The sequence below is a fragment of the Theropithecus gelada genome, chromosome 5, assembly GCF_003255815.1.
Source record: "Theropithecus gelada isolate Dixy chromosome 5, Tgel_1.0, whole genome shotgun sequence".
Taxonomy (NCBI): domain Eukaryota; kingdom Metazoa; phylum Chordata; class Mammalia; order Primates; family Cercopithecidae; genus Theropithecus; species Theropithecus gelada.
This window is the reverse complement of record NC_037672.1, coordinates 89,270,839-89,298,015: the sequence shown is the minus strand read 5'-3', so window position 1 is coordinate 89,298,015 and position 27,177 is coordinate 89,270,839. Positions and strand designations below refer to the sequence as shown.

Below are 27,177 nucleotides of genomic sequence, written 5' to 3'. Positions count from 1 at the left end.
CGCCCAGGCTGGAGTGCAGTGGTGCCAACAGGGTTCACTGCAGCCTCAACCTCTCAGGCTCAAGTGATCCTCCTACCTCAACCCCAAGAGTAGCTGGTACTACAGGCATGTGCTACTACCATGCCTGGCTTTTTTTTTGTAGAGTCAGGGTCTTGCCATGTTGTCCAGGCTGGTCTCGAAATTCCTGGGCTCAAACAATCCTTTCCCCTTGACCTCCTAAAGTGCTGGGATTACTGGTGTGAGCCATTGTGCCTGGCTGAAAAATGGATACTGAGGGGACAATCAGCAGTCATATCTCTGCAGCAAGGTTTGTATCAGGAAAAAAGAAAAAGAAAAAAGAAAGTAAGTTGAACTGGTTAAGTAATTATAGTAATTCATATGATGGAATACCATGTAGCTAATTTAAAAAGTAAAGTTACCCTACAGGTACTGCTATGAAAATTTGCCTAAGATACAATGATAAGTAAAAACATGTTACAGAGTAACAACATGTTGTATAGGACAAAACTGTAAATGTGGTTCATTCCATCAACAGACACTGAGCCCTGCGGTGTGCCTGGCTCTATTCTACATCTGAGGGACACGAGGTGAACAAAGCAGACCAGGCCACTGTATTCAACATCTACATTTTAATGGAAATTTCTGAAAGAACACTTGAGAGATTATAACAGTGGTCCCCAGCATCAGGGAGTAGGCCTAGAAGAAGAGGAGGTTAAGAACGGGCTTTTCTTATTATCTTTTTAACTCTTTGAATTTTCACTATGAGCATATATTATTTTTTAGTAAAATTTTAGGTCAGGCTCATGGCTGTAATCCCAGCAGTTTGGGAGGCCAAGACAAGTGGATCACCTGAGGTTGGGAGTTCAAGACCAGCCTGATCAACATGGAGAAACTCCGTCTCTACTTAAAAAAAAAACCCACAAAATTAGCCAGGCGTGGTGGCGCATGACTGTAGTCCCAGCTACTCAGGAGGCTGAGGTAGGAGAATTCCTTGAACCCGGGAGACAGAGGTTGCAATGAGCCAAGATCGCACCATTGCACTCCAGCCTGGGCAACAAGAGCAAAACTCCATCTCAAAAAAAAAAAAAAAAAAAAATTAACAAATTTTTAAAAATGTAATAAAAGTTTAGTAAATGAATGCCCTGCAGACCAGTTGCCTAAGGCCCTTGGCAAATACCTCAGAGTTGTATTTGGCCATTTTTTTTTCACCACTATGAAATGCCTTTGATTTCAGTCACTTTACCTCTTTGTGGCCTTAGTTTCCTGGCTGAGAGGATTGGCTGCTGATATCCAGTCTGACTATTCCTCAGGGCAGCAGAGAGAATGAAGCAAAAACTGGGAATGTTATCAGCACTGTATAAATCGTAAAGTATGTTACAAATCCAAGAGACTGCACTTCTATTGCTAGCACCCTGCACAAGACACAAAAAGCAATGAGGGGCACTGAAAAATAATTGCTATATGACCAGATGGTGAACAAAGTACCTATCTAGTGGGCTAAATCACAGGGTCTGGAAGCATAAGAAACATAGGGTTCTTATTTCCATCAGTAAAAAATGTGGTAACCTTTGAAAAACAATGCAGCCAACTTTATTAAAAATAGCATCTGAACTGGGACAAGTTCCAACAAGACTATCATCTTAGCTCCTCAAAGCACCTCTGAAAGCAATTCTATGACTACCAAGGGGTGCTACTAAAACACAAACAACAATAACAAAATCCCAGGAAGGATGATTCATAAATGCATAAGATGGAAAAAGAAAGAAATGTTTTGAAGCAATTTACAAGGAAAACAAGTTAGAATTTCTTCCTTGATTGGGGGTTAAAGGATGAAGATGGCCTTGCCCAGAAGGAGGAAATAATGAAAACAATGGCATTAAAAGGTCTGGAAAAACCAATGAGAACTCTGTCGAAATATGGAAGAGCCTAAAACAAAAACACAGGGACCAGGAAGGGTCCCTGGAGAAGAGCCAGACCATGCCACAGATTAAAAAATGAAGGCCCGGAGAAGCAAACGTACTTGTTCAAGATCTTTCCAAGGCAGCTCATTATCTGCATCCTAGGACATGCAGCCTTTCTTTCAAGTTTGTACAAGGAAGGCACACAAGAAAGGCCAAAGATAACATGTAAGGATTTCTAAGTACATAGAGAATAAGTCATTAATTATACACCATAAATTAAAGTAGATGACAGGAGAGGTGAACATTGCTGCTAAAACCACATTTGTAGATCTATGGTTCAAAAGGCTACTCTACTTATCAACTATACTTTCAAAGTACAAAGCACATAAAGGACCTATTTTCAAAAGGACTAGTGTTCCCAGAAATCTGATGACAAAGATCATTCCTATAGTCTTATGGAGAAAGTGAAGCAAAAATGAAGTGACTCAGCCCAAGATCTCAGGATAAGTCAGAAGTCACCCGACAGAATTCAAGTGTGATCACAGAGGAATTATGGCCACTGATGCCTCTGATGTAATTAATAATAATAGAGAACTCATAAATAGCATAGACTGTGTACAGTCACATTCTAGGGATTTTACCTGTATTTTATTCATTTTAATCCTCATAAAAACTCTGAGGCAGATGCTGCTACTGGCCTTATTTTAAAGATAAGAAAACTAAGAGGGCAGGGAACTATTCAAGTTCACACAGCTGCTAAGTACTGGAATTGGGTTTGAACTTGAACAATCTGGCTCCAGTGTGAGTACCCCTAACTACTACATAATATTGACTCTCAGGGAGGCAGAGTCTCCTTGGAACCACAGAACTGAAAGAACTGAAGAAACCGAAGAGGTCACGAAGTTGTCAGGAGAACCCCCTTCCTTCTGAAGCACCCCTTGAAATTTTCCAGAATGAGAACACACAAGTCCTTTTCCGTGAAATCTCTACAGAGTACTGGCAACCCGTTTAGAGGAAACATAAAATTGAGATTGGGAGTCAGGGGAGACATGAGATGTAGTCAAGAGGAAAGCAGATTTTTTTTTCAAAATCATTTCAAAGACTGTGGACCTTTTATCTAGCCAAATAATAAAAACAAATAATGTAAACTTTTAAAAAGCTAAAAGAGAAAACCATATCAAAAAGCGAATTTGGATTCTAGGGAGTAAACCATTTTACACCTAATAATGAAATAATGTACAATCTTCTCTACTAAATACTTAGATACTGACAATAATATAACAAAAACAATGGAAAAGGGAGAGAGAGAGAAAGTGCATATGTAGAACAAAATGTGTTAATATATTACTATAGCTTATCTCTTGGTAACATAGCTTATCTCTTGGATTACTGCAGGGAGAGGGGTGGGGAAGGAGAGAACTGGCAATGAATTAAATTGAGGAAAGAAATTGTTTATTTTAATCCAAAGAAAGTTGCAGAATATCTGTTATGCCTTTAAAAGATACAAACCCACAGACCAGCCAGGAGCACTATCCATCTCCTCCTCTAGCTGCCTCTCCTCATCATTTGTTTCAACGTCACTCTTCAAAGCTACCTTCCCTGACCCTTCCCACTCATAGAATCCTGTCTGTTCCTCCACAGCCCTTAGAACAATCTGTAACATCATAATTGTAATTATTTAACAACTGTCTTCCCACTAGACCACAGGTCTGCAACTAACAGCCCATGGGCAGATTATGCCAACTGTTGTCATAAATAAAGTTTCACTGCAACACAGCCATGATCATTCATTTACTTATGGCAACGGTTTTCACAATATTAACAGCAGAATTGCGTAGCTGTGATACAGACACTACGGCCCACAAAGCCTAAAACATTTACTCTCCAGACATTTACAGAAAAGCTTACCAACCCCTGTACTAGGCCATAAACTTTATAAGGGCAGCAATTAGGTATGATTCATTTGCCAGCACCTAGTAGAATGTCTGGTGTATAGAAGGCACTTGATAAATTTGCTCATTGAATAAACTTGGGAAGCAGGGGGAACGTTAGCAGTAGGTGCCACTCATTCAGACAACTTCACATCTACATATTCATTTAATCTTGCTTGCTAACCCAAGGCAGATTACTCTTAATATCCCCATTCTACACATGAAAAAAATGTACGGAACCTGCCCAAGCTCACTCAGCCAATAAGAGCAGATCTGGGATTCAAACCTACGTCAATTCCATTCCTGAGTCTGAGCTCTGGACCACAAGTCAGGAGAGAAGATATTCTCATTCACATTTTCAGTAATTCTTTAGCTACAGATGTAAGGCTTGGGCAGACAGCCAGAACTGTCTCTGAGTATGTCCACTTGGACTGCTGGCTGTCACACATTACCTAACCACCGGGCACTTACCCAGAGTGGCTACAAATGCCTGACCTGTTTAGTTAGCAACATGTCACCACTGAGCCCCTGTCCCACTGAGCAATACTGAATGTGACTCTCTCTGCCAAATAAATCATTGATGGGAACTCATTATCCCCATGTCACAGCTGAAGGAAATGAGGTTAACTAACTTGCCAAGGTCAAATGTTAGCATAAGGCAGAAGTAAGTGGTGAATCTATGATCTTAACACCATTATTCTACAACACTGGTTCCTGTTTCAACAGCCCATTCCTCTCCAGGCTTTAACAGGGAAAGCAATCATGAACAAGAAGGCAGTCAAGGGGCATTTTCATTCCACAGCATGATAGCGTGTCACTTCTATGTCTTATATCAGGGGTCCCCAAGCCCCAGGGACAGTTCTGTGACCTGTTAGGAACCAGGCAGCACAGCAGGCAAGCAGGCATTATCACCTGAGCTGTACCTCCTGTCGGATCAGCAATAGCGTTAGATTCTCACAGGAGAGTGAACCCTATTGTGAACTGCGCAGCAGAGGGATCTAGGTTGCGTACTCCTTCTGAGAGTCTAATGCCTGATAATCTGAGGTGGAACGTTCATCCCAAAACCATCCCCAGCCCTGCCCAGGTTTGTGGAAAAGTTATCTTCCACAAAACCTGTCCCTGGTGCCAAAAAGTTTGGGGACCGCTATCTTACATGATACTGAATTAAAAAAAAAAAAAAACTCTGAAAAAAACCTTGGGGCAGGCACAGTGGCTCACGCCTGTAATCCCAGCACTCTGGGAGGCCAAGGCGGGCAGATCACAAGGTCAGGAGTTTGAGATCAGCCTAACCAATATGGTGACACCCCGTTTCTACTAAAAATACAAAAAATTAGCCGGGCGTGGTGGCATGCACCTGTAAGCCAAGCTACTAAGGAGGCTGAGGCAGGAGAATCGCTTGAACCCAGGAGGCGGAGGTTGCAGTGAACTGACATCATGCCATTGCACTCCAGCCTGGGGGACAGAGAGGGTCTCCATCTCAAAACAAAAACAAAAATTAGCCAGACATGGTGGCATGTACCTGTAATCCCAGCTACTCGGGAGGCTGAGGCAGGAGAATCGCTTGAATCCGGGAGGCAGAAGTTGCAGTAAGCCGAGATCACGCCACTGCACTCCAGCCTGGGAGGCGGAGAGCGACTACATCTCAAAAACAAACAAACAAAAACAAACAAAAACCTCAACATGACTCCATTTAATAATTGTACACAGAGGCCAAAACATCTGCCACTGAAGAAAGCTGACCCTGGGATACTTGACTACATGACCATCCCAAGTCATTCTAGCAAGGACTGTTAAAAAATATCTAGAAAAAAGCTTTGGCTGGCAAAACAATTCTCCATATATTTAGAAATAACACAATGAAGTCCTTATGCAAAACTAAAACTTCAAGTCAAAAGCAGAACAAAGAATCTTGAGACCATGTCTGTTTTCTAGCTGCAGGTGGAAGACAAGGAAATAGCCACTCATGCCACTGAACTCAGTGAGCTAGAAGCAAGCATCTCATTTTCAATTCAATCTTTCTACAAAGCCACCAAGATGCTGCCTGAATTATCGTGTCCCTTAAGCTCCTACTTTACACAGAAATACACTTCCCATGTCTTCCCAGAAAGGCAGAGAGAAGGCTGGGGTCCTTGCAAAATCCCAGGTCAAAGAGGCCTTGATATGGTTTGGCTCTGTGTCCCCACCAAATCTCATCTAGAATTGTAATTCCCACAATTCTAGGGGCCTGGTGGGAGGTGACTGGATCATTGGGGTGGTCTTTCCCCTTGCTGTTCTCATGATAGTTCTCACAAGATCCAGTTGTTTGAAAGTATGTGGCACTTTCCCTTTCCCTCTCTCTTGCTCTCTCCTGCTCCACCATGGTAAGATGTGCCTGCTTCCCCTACAACTTCTGTCATGATTTTAAGTTTCCTAAAGCCTCCCAGTCATGCTTCCTGTTAAGCCTTTGGAACTGTGAGTCAATTAAACCTCTTTTCTTCATAAATTACCCAGTCTCAGGTAGTTCTTTATAGCAGTGTGAGAATGCACTAACATAGGCCTGCTCTGCAAATTTTATTAATAGGGTGATTTCATCCTCCTATCTTCTCATCCAAGCTCAAGGTCTTCATCAGTGAAAATCACAACTCCTGCATTCCCACCTCACAGCATGGGGAGCACTGCAGGCGTCAACATGCCTCAATGTACTTGTGCAGCAACCCTGCCCTCGGGAACCAGTCCCTCCTGGGTCAGTATTGCACCATCAGAGATATTTTCAACAAATGTAACAAAAAATCCTGAAATGTGCTGATTATGAAATATAAAATATAAAATTCTGGGCTCTCTCCTCCCACCCCCAATAGGGTAGCAATGGGAGAAAAAATATGAGCAAGTTGTTCTTTAGAGCAATGTTACTCAAAACACTCTGTGGTGAGCTACATCCAGAAACTGAAAACATGGAGATGAAATGGGTGGATAGAGTAATTTTGTATCTGTCAAGTTTAGTAACAAAAAATTAAGGCTTGCATTTTATTTCTCTTTGGGTTTTTTTAATTCCATTTTGCTAGTTATTCCTTTTTATTGTATTTTACAAATATATTGGTCTGAGACAGACTGGAAATAACAATAAAACTAGTCCTTCCCTGCAGACTCTGAAAATAATTACCAACAGCAAGGCATTTAAATAAAATTGAGTTTATTTTCCTAAATGTGTGAATAGCTGCTGAAGCTCACTTCTAATAAGAGAAATGCAAACTACAAATTAAGACACCACCTTTCCCCTGACTGGCAAAGATCAAAAGGTTTCTGGGTAGCAAACTGCTTTCGCAAGGCTGCAGGCAGCCAGAGTCACACATATTGCTGATGGAGGGCAATTTGGCAAAATCCATCCCAGTTACAAATGCAAATCCATTTTTAGGAAGTCGGTCTACAGATATACTCCCACATATGGAGAAAGTTGTTCCTTACAGCCTTGTTTGTAAAAACCAAAGACTAGAAAACTACCTACAACATGTCCTGCTAGTCAGTGAGGGCCTGGTTCAGTGAATTCAATACACTCAAGCAACTGAATACTCTGCAGTGATAAAAAAAAGAATGAGGCGGCTGTTCCCACGGACCCTCCTACAAGACACAAACAGCAAGGGGCAGATCAGGACAGATCAGGGTATACTCTATGTACTGCTTGTGTTTTTAAAAACTAGGAGAGAAATATAAACACATTTGCTTGTATATGCACATAACTCTAAATGGAAGCATAAGAAACTATAACTATTGATAGATGCCAGAGATAAGAATTGGACAGTGGGTCTATTTTCAACATACAACCTTGTGCACATTTTGAAATGTCTGCCACATAAACTCAGAGTGCCTATTCAGACACTTTACTTAAAAATTTAAAAAAGAAACTGCGCTTAGCTACTTCATGTATTTCTCAGTTAGGAAGGCTGTGTGCACCAAATGACACAAAAGAGTGTGGTGTAAGCTCATTCAAAGACAACATATCTTTTACTCACCACGTGCCCTCATTCTCAGGAAAAGGAAAAAATACTGTATCTTGACTAGTGACAATAAAAGCTTGGCCACACCCCACCAGCATGTGTCTTCCAATGGCATTTTGGTCAGAAATCATAGCTTCTTCCTCCCTTTGTCCTGCAGCCCTTCCCTAGTTCTCCTTGACTGAAAACCATAGCTGGTTTATAACACACATGCTCATCTTCTTGCCACTGCTCACCAGCAGGAGTGGTTCTTATTTTATAGACCCAGAGAGGCCTCAGTGACCTGCCCAACATCACTAAAGCTGGAAAGCAATCAGAGCCCAGGATTTCTGAGTCCTAGCTCAGGGCTCTGTCTACTACAGTGTTTCATGGACTCTTTCACTAGTGGAAACAAGAAGGGCACTGGAAGAAAGTGGTAATGCAATGCCCAGGCAACAGGCTAAGCACTAGACATCAATCTCTCTGGTTAAGCCCCACAATGACCCAGGAAGGTAAGTCCTCTCATCACCCACAGGCTATGGATAAGAAGTATGTCTTTACAAGGGTAAAGAACATCAAGCTCTCATACCCAATCAACAGTGGTATAGAAAGTCCAACCAGATCTCAGCCATGTGCTCACCTGCCTCCCAAGGAAGCTCACTGACCAGATTCATCATCTACAAAGCAGTTCAACAAATGGTGCTCCTCCAAGAGCCAGTTATTTGAGCCACTACAAAGAACCTCTCATCTGAGCCAATGTCACCCAAACTATGGGCCATGAATCCTGGAGGGAGGGGAATTACTCTTAGATGGCATCAGTATGAATAGTTTTAACTGTAGAAATAATGTTTTTGAAAAGGATTAGAAAAGCATAAAACTAGCTCATCAAACCCATCATTTTGCAGATGTTTCCGAATGAGGTCAAATTAGGGTGAACAGATTAAGGAAAACTAAGTAAATAAGTTCAAGTGATACACAGGTGTAGCAAAAACCATGAAGAATGATGACAAACTGACATTTGAGTATCACTGACCTAAGCAACTGGATCCATCCCACAGTGTTTCTCTAGAGTAAGAAAAATGTGGAAATAATAGGTTATTCACCCCTACCCTGCCAACCATACAATATGCATTCGTTCTGAATGTTATTTTTATTTATTTATTTGTATTTGCCTTCTCTCCATTACTATAGTACCCCTCTGATTCACGAGGCAGGGAAACCCAGTTCCCAAAGCATCCTGAAACTCTGCATTTAAATGGGAGTGTCCTGTGGTGGCTTAACCTTAAGAGTGACCTACCTCGAGTTTGCCCTGAATGGCTCAGATCACACCTATAGATCAATTAATGTTTTATAATTACTCTGAGCATTCTTTTTCATTTTGAAAAGTATCTGACTTCGGAACCCAATTAGACAGTTTCCTGTTGTCCTGTCACCTGCTACAGCGCTGATTAGAAGAGTCCTGTGGGCCTCTCTCTACCTCTTTCTCCCAACACCACAGCTTTAAAGACGGTATCTCATTGACTACCTTTGTTGTAAAAAGATAAATAGGCTCTAAGATTTACCAAACAGGATTCTGAATTCCAAACTCCTCCACTTTACAACTATATAGAAAATAGAAGTTGTTTTGTTTTTCCCAAAGCCTTGCTGCTCTAAAAATTGTCCTGAAACCAGCATTATCTATATCACCAGAGAGCTTGTTAGAAGTGCAAAATCTCAGCCCTACCCCAGACCTGCTGAATCCAAATCTACATTTTAACTAGAGCTCCAGCTAATGCCTATGCATAATAAAATTGGAGGCATACTGCTGTACTGCAAGGCAATTCTTCCATTCTACCAAATTACATCCCTTCATTCATTTATCAATATTTATTTATTGAGCACTAACCACATACGTGCTAGGCACTGTGCTGACAGCTGGGAAATCAACAGTGAATAATACAAATAAATATAGTTCCTGCCCTCATAGAGTTGTCAGTCTAACATGGTGGTTTCTCAACCTTGGAAGCTCACATCGGAATCAACTGTGGCACGTAAAATACACACTCACACATACACACACAGGTGCCTAAAATTCACCCCAGACTACCTACATCTACATACTGTCGGAAACGCTTGAGACTGGGACCCTAGAAACTGCATGTTAAAAAAGCTCCAATTGGTGGAACCACTTCGGAGAGCAATTTGACACACCTAGCAAAGCTGCAGATGGGCGCATCCTAAAAGCAGCACATTGACTTCCAGGATTATATCCTAAAGAAATGAAGACACTTGAGCAAAGAAGACAGAAACAAGAACATTCACTGCAGCACTGTTTCCAGAGAGAATATTGTAGAAACTACCAAATTGCCCCTAAATAAGAGAATGAATAAGTAAACCATGGTTAAGTCAAAGAATCCTGTTACAGAGCAGTCAGAATGAATAAACTCGACCTCTATGTGTTGACATAATCTCAAACATACCTGTTGAGTAAAGACGGTTGCAAAAGGCTACACAGTTTTATCCATACACAAATGTTGCAATCCATTGCTTATGAATTCATAAATACGAAGTAAAGTATAAGACATGTTTGGTAAACACCATACCAACTTTAGGAAAATGGTTTGCTCTGGGAGGAAGAGAAAGGAAAGAGATAGGGGTGAATGAGTGTCTATTTTTAAGGTAAAAGAGTCTAAAAGGAGATAGTGCTATTTTTAAGGTAATGTGTCTAAAAATAAAAGTAACCAAATATGGCTACATTTTAATATCTGTTAAATCTGAAGGGTAGGTAAACATATATAACATTATTTTTTTCATGCTTTTTTGTATGTTAATGTTTTGTGATTCAATTATTATTTTTAAAATTTCTTTTAAAAGCTTCACAGGTGATGTGATACAAAACCAGTGCTGAAAATCTCCATTCTGAGAACATATACTAATAAAAAACCTGGCTATTTAATATCAAGAAAAAGTTAAGTTGTCCGGGCGCAGTGGCTCACGCCTGTAATCCCAGCACTTTGGGAGGCCGAGGTGGGCAGATCACGAGGTCAAGAGATCAAGACCATTCTGGCCAACACGGTGAAACCCTGTCTCTACTAAAAATACAAAAATTAGGTGGGCATGGGGGCACGTGCCTGTAGTACCCTACTCAGGAGGCTGAGGCAGGAGAATTGCTTGAACCTGGAAGCAGAGGTTGCAGTGAGCTGAGATTGCGCCACTGCACTCTAGCCTGGCATCAGAGCGAGACTCCATCTCAAAAAAAAAAGAAAAAGAAAAAAGAACAGAAAAAGTTAAGTTACTAGCTTAAATAATTTTACATTCATTTTTTTAAAAACTTTCACATGGAGTAATTTATTAAGCAATATTTTTTAAGAGGCTAAGGTTACTACCCAAGGGAAGCAATATTTCTCCAAGCATGGCCCTCAGCTCACCTATAACAGAATGTGGAGGGAGTAGGAAGGAGGAGGAAACACTAATTTAAAAGGCAGATTCCAGAGCCCCAACTAAGACCTACTTAATCAAACTCTCTGGGTGTTGAACCCAGAGTCTAAATTTTTAATAAGAGAATGCACATGTGGGCACCATTCTTTGGTACACCAAAGAACCTAAAACCATACATTTCTTTGTTTAATGAGGTAATACTCGTCATACTCTGAAAATTAAAATGAAGTGTAGAGAATACTTTCTAAATATTTGAGACAGTAATTCCACCAGTATATATTCAAGCAGATCCAGATAAAAATTTTCCTGCACTGTGTACCTAACCTGAAGGACAAAGAAATGTATTTTAGGAAGACAACCATCATTTCACAATGCCTTTCTAAAAGAACTTGAAAAAGCAACTGGGTAAACAGGAAAACTCCACGAGTCCAGTTTTGCTGCTGTTCTCACCGGAACAGGCCCTAGACACAATTTTCACTAAAGCCAATTTCAATTAAACCAAGCAAATGTGGCTCGACCAAGGCCTGGCTGGCATAGGAAGGTCTCCTGAATTTACTATCAAAACTCAAGATATCTTCTCAGTGCTACTCTATTATTTTTTTGTTACTTGTTTTCACCCCTCCACAGTGATTATCTTGTCATCATTTTTTTCACCTGCATCTTCCAATTCATCCCTACCTTTCATGACTTTTGCTTTGGTCTCCTTGATTTTCCTCTTCATTGTCCCTGTTTTCAGACAAAACCAAAACTACAATCCTGACTTTCAAGCCCTGGAAAACTGCTCCCAAGCCCAAGTTGAAAACAAACCAGCATAACAAACACATGAAAAGATGTTCAACCTCCCCTAGCAAACAGAAAAAGTGCAAATTTTAAACCACAAAGGCACAATTTCACACCCATCAGATTGGCAAAACATCAAGTCTAGCAATATCAAATATCTGTAAACATGTGAAGCAATTGGAACCCCCAAATGCTGCTTGGTTGGAATGCAAATTGGTACAACTTCTTTGGAGAGCAATCTGGCAACTTATTAAAGAAGACGATCTAATTTCTTTGACCCAGCAATTCCCTTCCAGGTTTACACCACAGAGAAACTGTCAACTGTCAACTGTGTATACTATACACAGGGAGATGAGTTCACAACTGTTCATTGCACTAAAACAGCACTCACAAATTTGTAAGCCTGCTTACAACATTACAATGAATGTGTCATAGTATATTTATATAATAAAATGTTGTTATATAGCAGTTAAAATAAACCAGGATTATGTGTCTCTCAATAGCAAAATCACAATTTAAACAATAAAAGCAAACTGAGAAGAATGTTTAGTATTATAAAGCATGTTTAAAACATGAAAAAATACACTATATCTAGTTTATGAATGCACACAAATCTAGTAAAAATATAAAAATACACAATAAACAACAAATGCAGAATAGTGGTGGAGAGGCAACAAGATCAGGAAGGACTCATAGGTGGTTTTAAATGTATATATAGTATTTTATTTCTTCACGGGGTGGGGAGTACACGAGTATTCACTCTATTATTCTACATTTCTGTATGTCTAAAAATCACCCTCACTCAGAAAAAAAGCCAAAGTCTGAGCTAATTTAAAAGTATCTGAGGGTTCTGAAAGTGGCATTGGAACTTGAGGAAGAACAGGAAGGTTGGCCCTATGAGTGTAAAGTGAAGCTTTGGGGACCATGGAGTCCCACTACCATGATCTTAAAACTATCCATGACAAAGAATCATTCTCAGAATTGTGGTAAACTTCCATGTACAGCACTTAAAACATCCCTCAAACTTCAAGCCATAGTCCCAGAAGAGAAATATTCCAGAAACCCTTTACTGTTGGGGTTGGTTGGTAATCGAGTTTGTCTCAAGAATGTTTTTGCAGCAGGGCACAGTGGCTCATGCCTTTAATCCTAGTACTCTGAGAGGCTGAGGCGGGTGGATCAACTGAGATCAGGAGTTTGAGACCAGCCTGGCCAACATGGTGAAACCCTATCTCTACTAAAAATGCAAAATTAGCCAGGCATGGTAGCAGGCACCTGTAATCCCAGCTACTCGGGAGGCTGAGGCAGGAGAATCATTTCAATCCAGGAGGCAGAGGTTGCAGTGAGCCATCGCACTCCAGCCTGGGCACCAAGAACAAAACTCTATCTCAAAAAAAAAGATTTTGCTGGTTGATTTTTGGGTGGCCTTTTCTCTTAAAGACCACCAAGGCCTTTCAAACCCTTAGGCCAGCATTTGGTTCCACCACAACTGAAGGTTTGTTATAAGAAGCTGCATTAAAATAATTAGACCAGAAAAGTTAACTAGACTAAAAGACACCATCTTTTACATCTCTTCTAGTTAGTTAGCTTTGGGTGGCTTCATGGGTAGGCTAGAGATAGAGATAGGTGGTTACCAAATACCCTTCTGATGATACCACAGAATTTAATACCGTCATGGAACCCCAATCCATTCACACTAACTAGAAAGACCAGGAGGCGGGAAAAAAGACATCTGAGCTAGAGAAATTTCTCTTAATTGCTAAGAGAATAAAAATGGAAAATGTCTTTCAATTATAACATAAACATACCAAAATTCCACTTAGTGAAGAATAAATAAACAGGTTTTATGGTATGAGTGAACTGAAGCACATAAAGTTGCTATTCAGAAAAGGTATCATAATCTTTCATTCTAACTAAATACTGGCATTCAACTTCGTTTTCTTGGAGGAGTCCAAGAAAAACAGAAAAATCCGCAGAACTAATTGTCAGGTCCCGACCTAACATAAACCTCTGCATATGAGACCAGTAGGGCCAGAAAAACAGAATTTCTTTTCTTTAAACATTAACTCACCTCACCTCACACTGTATTTTCTAACCCCAGCAACTATCAGAGTAGACCCTCACATGACTTTACACCTAGCTGATACATTAACTAAACTTACAGTTGCCAACTATCTTTGAGAATGGCAAGCATGAATAACAGTAACAGAGGAAAAGGCAAGATATCTGTGCCCCAAATCATAAGACCAACATATTTTTTAATAATTAAAAAATTGTTTCCAACCATTCTCAAAATACTTGCCTTAGGTAAGTAGTTATCAAGATAAAACTATAAAAATTCTCTAGTTTTCTTTCAAAATTTTAATGTTTACTTTCCCTTTATTTCAACATAACTTCATTTATTTATATGTATATGTTTTTATTTACATGATTTTATTTGTTTGTTTGTTTTTGGTAGAGATGGGGTCTCACTATGTTGCCTAGGCTGATCTTGAACTCCTGGGCTCAAACAGTCCTCTTGCCTCAGCCTCCCAAGTACTGGTATTACCAGTGACCCATCATGGCCAGCCTACTTCATTGATTTAAAAGAACTAAAATCTGGCACTCAAACTGGTGTCAAAAATTATCCTGAGGCTGTTCTACAGATGCTAAAATGCTAATATCTCATAAGTTTAATGCAGTTTTAAACAAGGCAGTTAGGTAACGAAGTGGTTGCTAACCAATTAAGAGGTGCAGATTTTCATAAAGGCTTTATCTAAGAAATTCTACTAAGAAGCTTTTCATGACCAAAAACAGAAAATCAGTTTTAGAAGATGAGAAAAACAAAGGTCCCCAGAAATACAACAATTTGTCCAAAAGCACCATTAGATTCATGCTTAACTGGAGAGACACCCAATGGTGCAGATTTCAATTCTAACTCACATTGACTATAATCATGCCCTCATATAAAATAAAAGCCAGAAGTAGAACATGTATCCAACTTTGGTCAAATGAGAATATATTTTTGAAATGTCCTGTTGTATTAATCAGTCTTTCCACTGTACAGCTGCTGGGAGTTTGTTCAACCTCTATCTGTGCTGGTATCACACTGTATTGAAATGGTTTCATCTTTACCAATGTTACACCCACAAGATAAGGAACGGTGGGACAGGGACCCACCTCATTCATTTATTAAGCAGTTGAACATAGTCTGTGCCAACACTAACATAGCAGGTCCTCAACAGATGGCCATTTATTGGAACAAAACTCGTAATCTATTTGATACACGGCATTTTCTCAGAGGTACATCTTACAGCATTATTAACAAATGAAATAAGATTAGAAGATCTGGACCAATTTGCATTGGTATGTCACATTTGGTTTCTTCTAACTAATGCTTCCTTTTTAGAAAATTCCTCAAGCTCTTCAAACAGGAAACTTAAAAAAAACCCAAAAACAAAAACCTTCCATTCGCAGGGCCATAAATATATATAGGAAGTTAAACCCATTGGTCTGGATAAAAATCAGAGGATTATCAACAGAAGACATTTCCTCATGCTTGGTAGCAGCTAGTGCATTATGAAAATTACAACACACCAGCCAAACAAGCTTTACTATATCTGAACCAGACACTGCTGTGTGGCCAAGCTGCCTTGCCCTGAGCAAGTTCATCAAGAATTACCATGGCAGGAATTCACACGGAAGAAAAATTAAAACAAATGGAAACTAGTACTAAAGTTCCAGTGGACAATAAAAGTTCAGCAAGTGGGTGGGTAAGTGGAGGAATGAAGGTATTTTCCAAGTTTCCTATATCTAAAACTGGCACAAGAAGTATGGGGAAAAGAGGGGATGTTTAGTTCTCAATCACACAAAGTATCTGCCACAAGTTTGGTTTCTACTCTGCCGGGTCCTTTCTTATCTGGTGGAGGAAACAAATCCACTTTCAATGATAGATCTTCATTTTTTCCTGTTACCCAGAAAAATGGTATCTTCTAACATCCTTTCTGGTCACATATCAGCCTGTTCAAAATATGTCAAACAATCTGCTTAAAAAAAAAAAAAAAATGCAATCCCCACTTGCTCTTACTACAACTACTCAAACCAGCTGGGACCACACAAACTTAGGAGTGGGAAGGGTCAGTAAGAGGCCCACAGAGAAGCTAAGCAGTGAGAAGGGACCTGTAAGACACCTACCTGGAAACAATTCATTATTGAGCGAAGAATCAAGGTCCAGTGAATATTTACGTCTGATCCAGTGAAAAGACAGCAGTTTTCTCATATCCAGCCTTCTCCTCTGGGAAGGAAGACTGGGAGGGGCGGTAGGGGCGGTGGGGGCGGTGTGGGGGGGGGGGGTGACCTGAGCAGGGGGCGGGGTTAAGGATTCCCACTCCAGCCTTCCTATACGTGGGCGGTGTTTATATTAGTGGTTGCTTCCACCAGGTCTGAAATGGCATGATCTCCACTGTCCTTTAAACACCTGGTAGATGACATAACAATGAGAAAGATGATGTTGACAATGACACTGAGTTCTAGCCATGTACCAGGCCCTATGCCCGAGTAATACAATATTAACATCTCCTTTTGGTAGATAAGGAAAGTCTAAGACTGGGCAACTTGTTCAAGGACACAAAGCTAACATGTGTTAGAACCAGGACCTGCCGAGCATGGTGGCTCACAGCAGTAATTTGGCGCTTCGGAAGGCTGAGGTGGGAGGACCCCTTGAGCCCAAGAATTAGGGACCAGCTTGGGGAACAAAGGGAGACCCAGTCTCTATGGAAAATTTAAAAATTAGCCAGGCATGGTGGCACGCGCCTGTAGTCCCAGCTACTCAGAAGGCAGAGGTGGGAGAATCGCTTGAGCCTGGGAGGTGGAGGCTGTAGTGAGCCACCATGTTCATGCCACTGCACTCCAGCCTGAGTGACAGTGTGAGACCCTGTCAAAAAAAAAAAAAAAAGGAACCAGGACCTGAACCCAGAAAGTCTGACATTAGAACCCAAACTCTGTCACTCCCTCTAGACACAGCGTCTAAATAGGCACATCGGACTCTTTAATTAATGAAATTACTCGTTCCTCACTTCATCTGGGTGATGGTCCTAAATTTGGTACCTTTTTAGGTCTCCACCCGAGATGTCAACTCTCAGGGCAGTATTGGCCTGCTCCTCTCAGGTCCTCCCCACACGCTGTCTCCCTGGCTGAGTTTCACTGAAACACATTGTGACATTCAGCCCAGGTGTGCCAGAAAGCCCCAACAGCACTGACGGCGGGAGGGAGGCGGGTGGGGGGAGGTTGGGGGCTGGATTCCTCTAGGGACATGCTAGCTCTCAAGTTTCCAGCCTGCTTCTACACAGAGAGGTGTAACCACACACAAGCTGGACAAGAACACCACCAAGGGCTGGGATGGAGCCTAACCACCCTGTAGTATCCTTAGGCCTGCGGCCACACCAACAGACATGAAAGAGTATTCAAGCTGCTCCCGATTCACAGTTCCCTCAGAAGCTGGTCGTAGGAGAGAGAAACTGAGAAGGCATCACCTCTGTAACAAGCAGCCCCTCCACAGGAATAAGAGTAAACCTGTCTCCTCGCAGAGAAACGAAAAAAGAGAAAACAGAAAGGCTCCAGGATCCACTCCCTGTATGAATTCGCCCGGCACCAACCAATACCTGTGCAGCTATCACTCTGGGAGGCCCCAGCATTTGCTCTGCTGGCCGTGACAGTGGCACGTCCCACTGTGCTGAAAGCTGAAGCCAGCAGGTCTCAATTCCACCCCTGAGCTAACACAAGGTTTCTTAATGCTCCTTTGCCATGTGTTGATCTTGCAACAGAATGTGGGACAGAAGATTTAAAAAGCTATGTGATGGGGGAAGGGCAGCCAGATCACCTTACACCAGGGCTTCTCCATCAAGCTTCCTTGGATTCCCTTTAGGGGCCAGTATTACTAGCTTCTAGGGAGGTTTTCCTCAAACTGGCACTGTAAGAGCACGTGTTGCCTCCGGGGACCAGCTTGGGAGGGGGCTGGAGGGGGGCGGGGTGCAGTCTAAAGAATGGAGCAAAGCACACATCATCTCACCCTGCAAGGGACAGCAATGCCTTACTCCAGTCTGAGCTCCCAAAGGCTCTGACAAGTGGAGGTGCCAGCAGGGTCCACCCTGGGGACCCTGGGGACCCAAGGGCTGGAGGTTTTTCCTACAGAAAAAGGGAAAGCAATGGGAGAAGCCCAAATTAAAGTGACCACCGCGTCATGGGCTCGGACTGCATCAGAACCCAGTGATGTCCCTGGCTGTATCCATGCCCGCCAGCCTCCCCTAGGTCTACAGCGGATAAGGTAGGATAACCCTGGAGACCTCCTCCAAGCCCACAGCCGGCCCCACCCTTAGGGCCTGCAAATATTACCGCTACAGAGCCTTGTCCCTTTTTCACAGATGGGGAAACTGAGGCATGCGGAGCAAATTACGGTGCTTTTTCAAACCAGGTTGAAGTTCACTTCTCTAGCCACAATTTTGCACTTTTTTACAGCTTTATTACATTTCCAATTTCTCCATATACACAATTGGTGTTGCAAAGTGAATTTTAAACACCGCTGAAGGACTGAACTCAAAATGAGATGAGGGCAGTCTGGGCGTCCAACAAGGCCGACTTGACCGCAAGAAGAGGATGGGTGCCCCCACCTCCACCTTATCCGCCACCCCCTCCCTGGGGACGTTCAGGTTCGGTCGCTTCCCTTCCCTCAAGCCGCTTCCACCGCAACCCAAGGGCGGGGGCGCAGCAGCGGGGCCCCGGGATCGCCGGGCGGGCTCTGATGTACCGGGGCTGAGGCGGGCGCGGGGTGCTCGGGGACCCTCCCCGGCCGCTGAGGGGGCTGCGACCGCGCGCCCAGCTCGGCGGCCGGGAACTTCTGGCGGCGCGGACCCCGCCGCCCCAGCCGCCGGGCGAATGGTGCAGTTCGGGCTTCCCTTTCTTTGCCTCGCCGCGAGTCGGGCGCGACCCCGAGGCGGCTCGGCCACTCACCATATTACAGATGGAGGCGATGTTTCGGACAGTCATTAGTCTAAAGGTTGCAGCGATCCCTCACCGCCATCTTTACAAGGGGAAACCGGGACTGCCCATGGTGGCGCGCTGGCGGGGAGGCCGGGCGGCGGCGCGGCGGCCTGGGGTCCGGCTTTCAGTTTGGCTGGGAGAGGGAGGCCGGGAGGAGGAGGCGGCGGCGCGGGGAGGGCGGGGAGGGAGCGCGGAGGGGCGGGGAGTGGCGGAGCGAGGGAGCCTGGGCCGCGGCCGGCGGCGCGGGGAGGAGGGGCGGCCCGGGCGCGCCGCGTGAGTCCGAGCCGGCCGCTCCGAGCGCTCCGGGCTGGGTTCCCGGGCCCCGCCGCGCCGCCTCCCTCCCCGCCCGGCCTGGCCTCCTGCTTTTCCATTTGATTCCCTGCCTCTCTCTATTCGGACTGGAATGCCGGGCCAGGCTCCGGGGCGCGCCGCTGCGGCAGCCGCACCCCGCAGGTCCCCCTGGCCGACTCCGACGCGGAAGCAGCGGCCCTCCTCGCCGTCGGGGAGCCAGGGAGCCGGGGACGGCACGGGGCGCGGGGTGGGGAGGCTGGAGGCCCGGGCCGGGGCGAACCCGGGGCCGCCTTCCGTCCTCGCTTTTTCCTCGTCGCCTTCCTCCCGCCGCGCCTCGGCAGCCTCCGGTGTTTAGTTTTTGGCGAGGGGTAGGGGTGGCAACGTCCAACTTTTAGTTCCTCCCGAGGGTTCCAACCAGATGGCACCGGCGGGGACCCAAGAAATAAAATGGGGCGAGGACACCGAAGCGGTCAGAGAGCCCTCGCCAGCCGCGGGCCGGGCGCCCGAGAAAGGGCGCCAGGAGGGGAGAGGAATCCGGGTCTGGGCGGAGGCCAGCAGCGGCGCGCTTAGGCGGCTTGTAACATTAGCGGGTCCAAAGGAGACGTCCCTGTTCCGCGCATGCACTAAGGAGCGGAAGGAACGAAAACAAAACTTTTCCATATCTTCAAGGCAGGCATACCCCTCTCAGGGATGCCCAGCCTCCAGTTGTTGAGATGGACGCTGTATGGGATCATGCACATTTCCCGCATTAAAGGTCGTGTCTGTGGGTTCAGAGGGTGAGTCTGTGCACCACTTAGCAGATAGGTCCACGCGAATTGAAGGGGCCGGTTTCTGAATGTGTGAAACAGTTACACATACAAAGTTGCAATTCGATGCTTTCATGGGAGAAGTTGTACAAGTGAGATGCGTGATAAATTCTTAAATCAATATATTTAATGACAAATTGAATCAGAAGAAAAATTAGTTGAAGATAGCTTTTATCTAACCAAGAGTAAACATTTGAGAGCCGTTGATTGCTAATACCCCTAGGATCTGGGGAGGAAACAGTAAGACAGACTCGTTGACTGAAGGTTTTGGGAGTCATGTCACTGTGTTTTCCAGTGCACATAAGAAATAATATTCCTGCTTAAGTCTTTCAACCTAAATATTATTTCCAAATACATCCTGATGATAATTTCTTCCATTGTAAGTCATGACTGATTTTCTTCTCTCTCTCTCTCTCTCTGTCTCTTTGTTTTTTAAGAGACGGGGTCTCTATGTTGCCCAGCCTGATCTAGAACTCCTGGGCTCCAGTGATCATCCCACCTTGGCCTACCAAAGCGCTGGGACAACAGGCGTGAACCACTGCACCCAATGCTTACATTCATGATCTCCTTTAATCGCCACCATAACTATTAGCCGGTAGATGCTATTATCTCGTTTTTTGCAGATCAGTAACATAAGGCTTAGAGGATCAAGTATCCTGCCCAGATGCCTTACCGAAATGCTACAGATGAAGTTGGTGTGGTAACCTGGGCTGAGCACTCTGGGAGAGGAAGAGAAGAGAGAAGACAAAAAACAACTGAGCTATGACCAATCCCAACACAGAGGCCCAGAAAACTTTAAGATTTGAGGATTAATGTCTCAAGGTCAAGAGCAACCTCAAGACTAAAACTCAGATCTCAGGACTCAATTTCACAGAAGTTCCACTGTAAAGGCATTAATCCAAATCTTTAAATGATATGAAAATTTTATAATAAGAGTTCAATATTTCTGCCAACATTGGCACATGGATTGCAAAGTCCACAGGATTGAAAACACCATCAACATAATGGAAATTGAACATCATCTGATTACTGAGTGCTATATCAGCAAGTTAAACGGATCTTTTGTATACATTTTAATGGTGTATCTCCTAAAACTGAAGTGTTCAATATAAACATCCAGATTGAAACTCAGGCAGTGAATTACATACACAACAAATCAATTGAACATGGCAGAGCTTGTCAGACTCATGAAAGATTAAATACATTTTACATTTCCACAAGTGTAGTATTCACAGGTCTAAATTGGAAAATTCTTGGGTTGAAGAAGAATAATCATAATCTTAGCTTCACTCATTGAGGAAACATTATTCAGGGATGATAAAAGGTAAAACCTTAAAAATATTGACAAGCTAATGAGAGAACTTTGAGATAAGCTGATATGCAGGTATCGTTAGGACTGGGAAAAGCAAGAAAATGGAAGGATGGGTTAGAGGGTGGCACTAAACGGCTGATATGGTTTAGGTATCTGTCCCCACCCAAATCTTATCTTAAATTGGAATCCCCAATTCCGGAGGCAGGGCCTGGTGGAAGGTGTTTGGAACATGGGGGAGGATCCCTCATGGCTTGGTGCTGTCTTCACAATAATGAGTGAGTTCTCCCAAGATCTAGTCATTTAAAAGTGTGTGGCACCTCCCCACTACCCCCCCAACTCTCTCTTGCTCTTACTCTGCCATATGAGATGTCTGTTCCCCCTTTGCCTTCCGCCATGATTAGAAGCTTCATTTGCCCTCCTCAGAAGCAGATGTTTGTGCCATACTTCCTATATAGCCTGTAGTACCATGAATCTCTTTGCTTTATAAATTACCTGGTCTTGGGGATTTCTTTATAGCAATGCAAGAATGACCTAATACAGAAAACGTACCGAGAAGTGAGTCATTGCTGTAGAGATGCCTGAAAATGTGGAAGCAGCTTTGGAACTCAGTAACAGGCAGAGGTTAGAAGAGTTTGTAGGACTCAGAAGAAGATAGAAAGATGAGGGAAAGTTTGGAATTTCTTAGGGATTGGTTAAATGGTTGTGACCAAAATGCTGATGGCTAGGCTGTGAACAGAATGCACCCAAGCACTTTGCTAACGCAAAACATGTGTGACCTTTGCTCTAGTTCCCCATAAGTTCCTTATTTCCATTTGAGACCTCAGAAGCCTGGACTTCAAACCAAAATGCTGACAGAGATGTGGACAGTGAAGTCCAGGCTGGTGAGGCCTCAGATGGAAATTAGGAACTTACTGGAAACTAAAGCAAAGGTCACGCAATGTTATGCCTTAGCAAAGAGCTTGACTGCATTCTGTTCATGCCCTAGGAATCTGTGGAAGTTTGAACTTGAGAGTGATGATTTAGGGTATCTGGCAGAACAAATGCCTAAGCAGCAAAGTGATCGAGAAGTGGTGTGACTGCTTCTGGCAATCTATGCTCAGATGTGGAAGCAAAGACAAAAGGTGGAACTTATGTTTAAAAGGGAAGCAGAGCAAAAAAATGTTTGGAAAATTTGCAGCCTGGCCATGTGGCAGAGAAAGAAAAAAGCTTTTTCAAGAGAGGAATTCAAGCAGGCTGTGGAACAATTGCTTGCTAGAGATGTTTGCAGGATTAAAGGGGAGCCAAGTGCTACTATCCAAGACAATAGGGAAAAAGCCTTGAAGGCGTTTCAAAGAACTTCAAAGTAGCTTCTCCCATCACAGGCCCAGAGGCCTAGGAGGAGAGAATAGATTCATGGACTGGGCCCAGGGCCCTGGTGCCTTGCACAGCCTTGGGACACTGCTCACCACATCCTAGCTGCTCTTGTTCCCACTCTTGCTGTGGCTCAAAGGGGCCTACATACAACTTGGACTGCCACTTTGGAGAATTCAAACAGTAAACCGTGGTAGCTTTCATGTGGTGTTAAGCCTGCAGGCACACAAAGTGCAAGAATCATGGATTCTTGGCAGCCTCTGCCTAGATTTCAGAGGATATATGGCAAAGTCTGTTTGTCCAGGCAGAAGCCTATTGCAGGGGTGGAGACTTTACAAAGAACCTCTACTAGGGCAGTGTAGAGGGGAAATGTGGGGTTGGAGGCTCCAACAGGGTCACCACTGGGGCACTGCCTAATGGAACTATAGGAAGTGGGCCACTGCCCTCCAGACCCAGGGATGATAGATCCACCAGCATCTTGTATTCTGTACTTGGAAAAACCACAGACTGCAGCCCATGAGGACAGCCTTGGAGTCTCTACCCTGCAAAGCATGCTAGGAGCAGGACTGCTGAAGGCCTTGGGACCCCCGCCCTTGTACCAGTGTGGCCTGGATGTGGGACATGGTGTCAAAGAAGATTATTTTGGAACTTTAAGATTTAGTGACTTCCCTCCTGGGTTTTGGACCTGTGTGGGGCCTGTAGCCCCTTTCTTTTGGCCAATTTCCCCCATTTTGGAATAGGAACGTTTACCCAATGCCTATACTCCCATTGTATCTTGGAAGTACATAATTTGTTTTTGATTTTACAGGCTTATAGGTGAAAGTGACTTCCCTTGTCTCAGATGAGGCTTTGGACTTTGAACTTTTGAGCTAATGCTAGAATGAGTGAAGATTTGGGGGGCCTATTGGAAAAGAATGATTGTAGTTTGCAATGTGAGAAGGACATGAGATTTGGAGGGGCCACGGGTGGAATGGTATAGTTTCTCTATCTCTCTTGCTCCCGCTCTGCTATATGAGATACCTGTTCCCCCTTTGCCTTTCACCATGATTGAAAGCTTTGTGAGGCCTCCTCAGAAGCCGAGCAGATGCCAGTGCCATGCTGCCTGTACAGCCTGCAGAACCATGAGCCAAGTAAACCTCTTTTCTTTATAAATCACTTAGTCTCAGATATTTCTTTACAGCAATGTAAGAATGGCCTAATACAATAGCCTAAACTAATTTGAGGGAGGTGATGTGTCTCTTGCTTCACAAAGTATGGTTCATGGACTAACAGCATTGGCATCACCAGGAGGTTGTCAGAAGTACAGACTTTCAGTTCCCATCCCAGACCTAATAAATCAGACTCTCCAAGAAGTTTGGGGAGCATTGCACCAGCCAATGACGTGTGGTAGAATTCTGTTTTTGCCTCACCAGCATCCATTCTCCTTTCAGTAACAACTCCTAGCTTCTACTTTGGGGAACTTTCCATCTCCCACACTCAGACCTAGGGTTCAAATGTGGCTAACCTAGCCCCCTGTGACCAGAGGAAGGCACATGATCCAGGCCTGGCCAATGACAGTGCCTCATGCCCCAGCCAGAGTGACTGGTTCAGCCAAGAGGATGTAATATGAGCTGAGCCAATGAGACTTAGCCCTGGTACTTTTGGGAAAGAAATACTCCCCTTCCTGAGTTTACTGAGCTGGTAAGATATTCATCTACAGCAGCCATCTTTCCACTACCTGAGAATGAAGCCAACACAGGAAAATGGAGCTAAGAAATGAAAGACATCCTAACAACTTCATTTATCCACTCGCTACCAGATCTGAATCCTGGGATTTTTAGTAACTCAAGCCAGTATAGTCTTCATTTTCTTTGGCCAGTTCAAACTGGATGTCTACTAGTTCCAACTGAAGGAATCCTAATACATCAGTCTCTTCCTGTCCCTGAAATTTGTTACGCTCATTCTGAATCTTTGATGTTTCCTTTTCCTCTCTTCTTTGCCTGTGTTTAATCCATTTTGCATTGCTATAAAGGAATACCTGAGACTCAGTAATTTATAAAGAAAAGAGATTTATTTGGCTCATAGTTCTGCAGGCTACACAAGCATGGCACCAGTATCTGCTCAGCTTCTGGTGAGGCCACAAGAAGCTTTAACTCATGGCAGAAGGTGGAGGGAGTGCAAGTGTGTCATATGGCGAGAGAGGGAGCAAGAGAGGCGAGGGAGAATTCTCTCTCTTTTCTTGTTTTTTTGGCAATCAGATCTCGTGGTAACTAATAAAGCAAATATTAATTCATTACCATGGCATGGACACCAAGCCATTCTGAAAAGATTCACCCCCATAACCCAAACACCTCCCACCAGGTCCCACTTTCAGTATTGGAGATCACATGGGGGACAAATATGCAAACTATGTCACTGCTCTCTAAACCAGTTTAGAAGGTTCAAAGTTTGCCTCCTCCAGATGTGCCTCTTGCCTGAGACCTTCCCATATAGCTTCCCACACATACTGCTCTCCCCAGCCCATCAGTGAATTCCTGTGTCCAGGTGGCTAATGGTTCCATACTTACCCTTCAGCTGTGACCAGTTTTGTGTCCACCTCTGTCTTCCTCCCTCTTTTTGCTTAGATGACACCCACTTAACCTGTAGATGTCCCCCTGCTACAGGTGGGATACCCTTGTTATATGTTCTTATAGCACCACCTGTCTTCCCTTTATGGCACTTATATTTGTAAATATATTCATGCCATAGAGTACTGCATGAAGGCAGTCGAGTGGGTGGTTCAAACGTAGACCCTGGTGTCAGCCTACCTGGACTAGCTATATGACCTTGGGCAAGTTTCTTAACCTCTCTATACCGCAATTTCCTTATTTATAAGGTGAAGATACTAAGAGTACCCCCTCAGAGTGTGATTTTGTTAATTTATGTAAAGTACTAAGAACATGCCTGGCACATAATAGGCACTGTATGAGTGATATCTATTATTGTTGTACATGGGATTATTTGATGTCTGTATCCCAACTCCCATCAGACATGAAAAAACAGGTCTGCTTTTGATCACCATTTTACACTTAAAGAAAAGGGCCAGGCTGGGCATGGTGATTCACACTTGTAATTCCAGCCCTTTGGGAGGCTGAGGCAGGTGGATTGCTTGAGCCTAGGAGTTCGAGACCAGCCTGGGCAGCATGGCAAAACCCCATTTCTACAAAAAAAAAAAAAAAAAAAAACACCTAGCTGGGGTGTGGGGGTGTGTGCCAGTGGTCCCAGCTACTCAGGAGGCTGAGATGGGAGAATTACTTGAGCCTGGGAGGTCAAGGCTACAGTGAGCCATAATTGTGCCACTGCACTCCAACTTAGGTGACAAAGTGAAACCCTGTCTCAGAAAAAAAAAAAAAAAGAGGGCAGCCAGGCATAGTGGCTCATTCCTGTAACCCTAGCACTTTAGGAGGCTGAAGCAGGAGGATTGTTTGAGGCCAGGAGTTCAAGACTAGCCTGGTCAACATAGGAAGATGCTATCTCTACAGAAAATTTTTAAAAATTTGCTGGAAATGGTGGTATGTGCCTGTAGTCCTAACTACTTGGCAGGCTGAAGTTGAAGGATTGCTTGACCCTGGGAGTTTGAGGCTGCAGTGAGCCATGATCATGCCACTGCATTCCATCCTTGGGCAACAGACCAAGACTCTGTCTCTATTAACTAAGTAAATAACTAAATAAAAAGGAAAGTAGAGTCCAGGCATGGTGGTTCATGTCTTTAATCCCAGCACTTTGGGGGACCCAGGCAGGCAGATCACCTAAGGCCAGGAGTTTGAGACCAGGCTAGGCAGCAGTATGTTGAAACCCCATCTCTACAAAACAAAACAAAACAAAAAACAAGAACAGAAGTTAGCTGGGCATGGTAGTGCATGCCTATAGTCCTAGGTACTCTAGAGGCTGAGGTGGGAGGATTGTCTGAGCCCAGGAGGTGGAGGTTGCAAAGACCCTGTGTCAGAAGAAGGAAGGAAGGAAGGGAGGGAGGGAGGGAAAGAAAGAGAAAGAAAGAGAAAAGGGAAGGAAGGAAGGAAGGAGGAAGGGAGGGGAAAGGAAAAGAAAAGAAGAAAAAGAAAGAAAGAGAGGGAAAGAAAGAGAGGGAAAGGAAAGGAAAGGAAAGAGGGAGGGAGGGAAGGAACAGAAAAAAGGAAGGAAGTGAGGGAGGGAGGGAAGGGAAAGGAAGGGAAGAAGAGAGAAAGAGGAAGAAAAAGAAAAAAGGAAGGAAGGAAGGAAGCAGAAAAGAGAAAAATGTCCGTAGGAGTAGCCAATAAATTGAATACTGAATATTTGGACAATTGCCTTTCTCTAAGTGGTCTAGAAGCTTCTGGAGGGAAGGGATCTTGTCTTGTGCATTAAAAAAAAAAAAAAAAATCGTATCCAGTCTTAAGTACTGTGCCTGGCACATTAATTCCTTTCCTCTTTTCCCCT

General features: G+C 43.7%; 1 protein-coding gene across 3 annotated transcripts in view; it reads right to left on the bottom strand.

Annotated features, from left to right (window-relative positions):
- USP46 (ubiquitin specific peptidase 46) overlaps nucleotides 1-19,178 on the bottom strand; it is a 72,762-nt gene extending 53,584 nt beyond the window's left edge. For 2 of the 3 annotated variants that reach the window (XM_025385974.1, XM_025385976.1), the window contains exon 1: nucleotides 18,958-19,178. In XM_025385974.1, the coding sequence (XP_025241759.1) occupies nucleotides 18,958-18,993 (36 nt within the window). In that variant the 5' untranslated portion in view covers nucleotides 18,994-19,178. Of the gene's footprint in view, nucleotides 1-16,146; nucleotides 16,450-18,957 lie in introns of those variants that run through there. The other variant, XM_025385975.1, reaches the window with a different exon arrangement.
- Nucleotides 19,179-27,177: the final 7,999 nt, after the last annotated feature.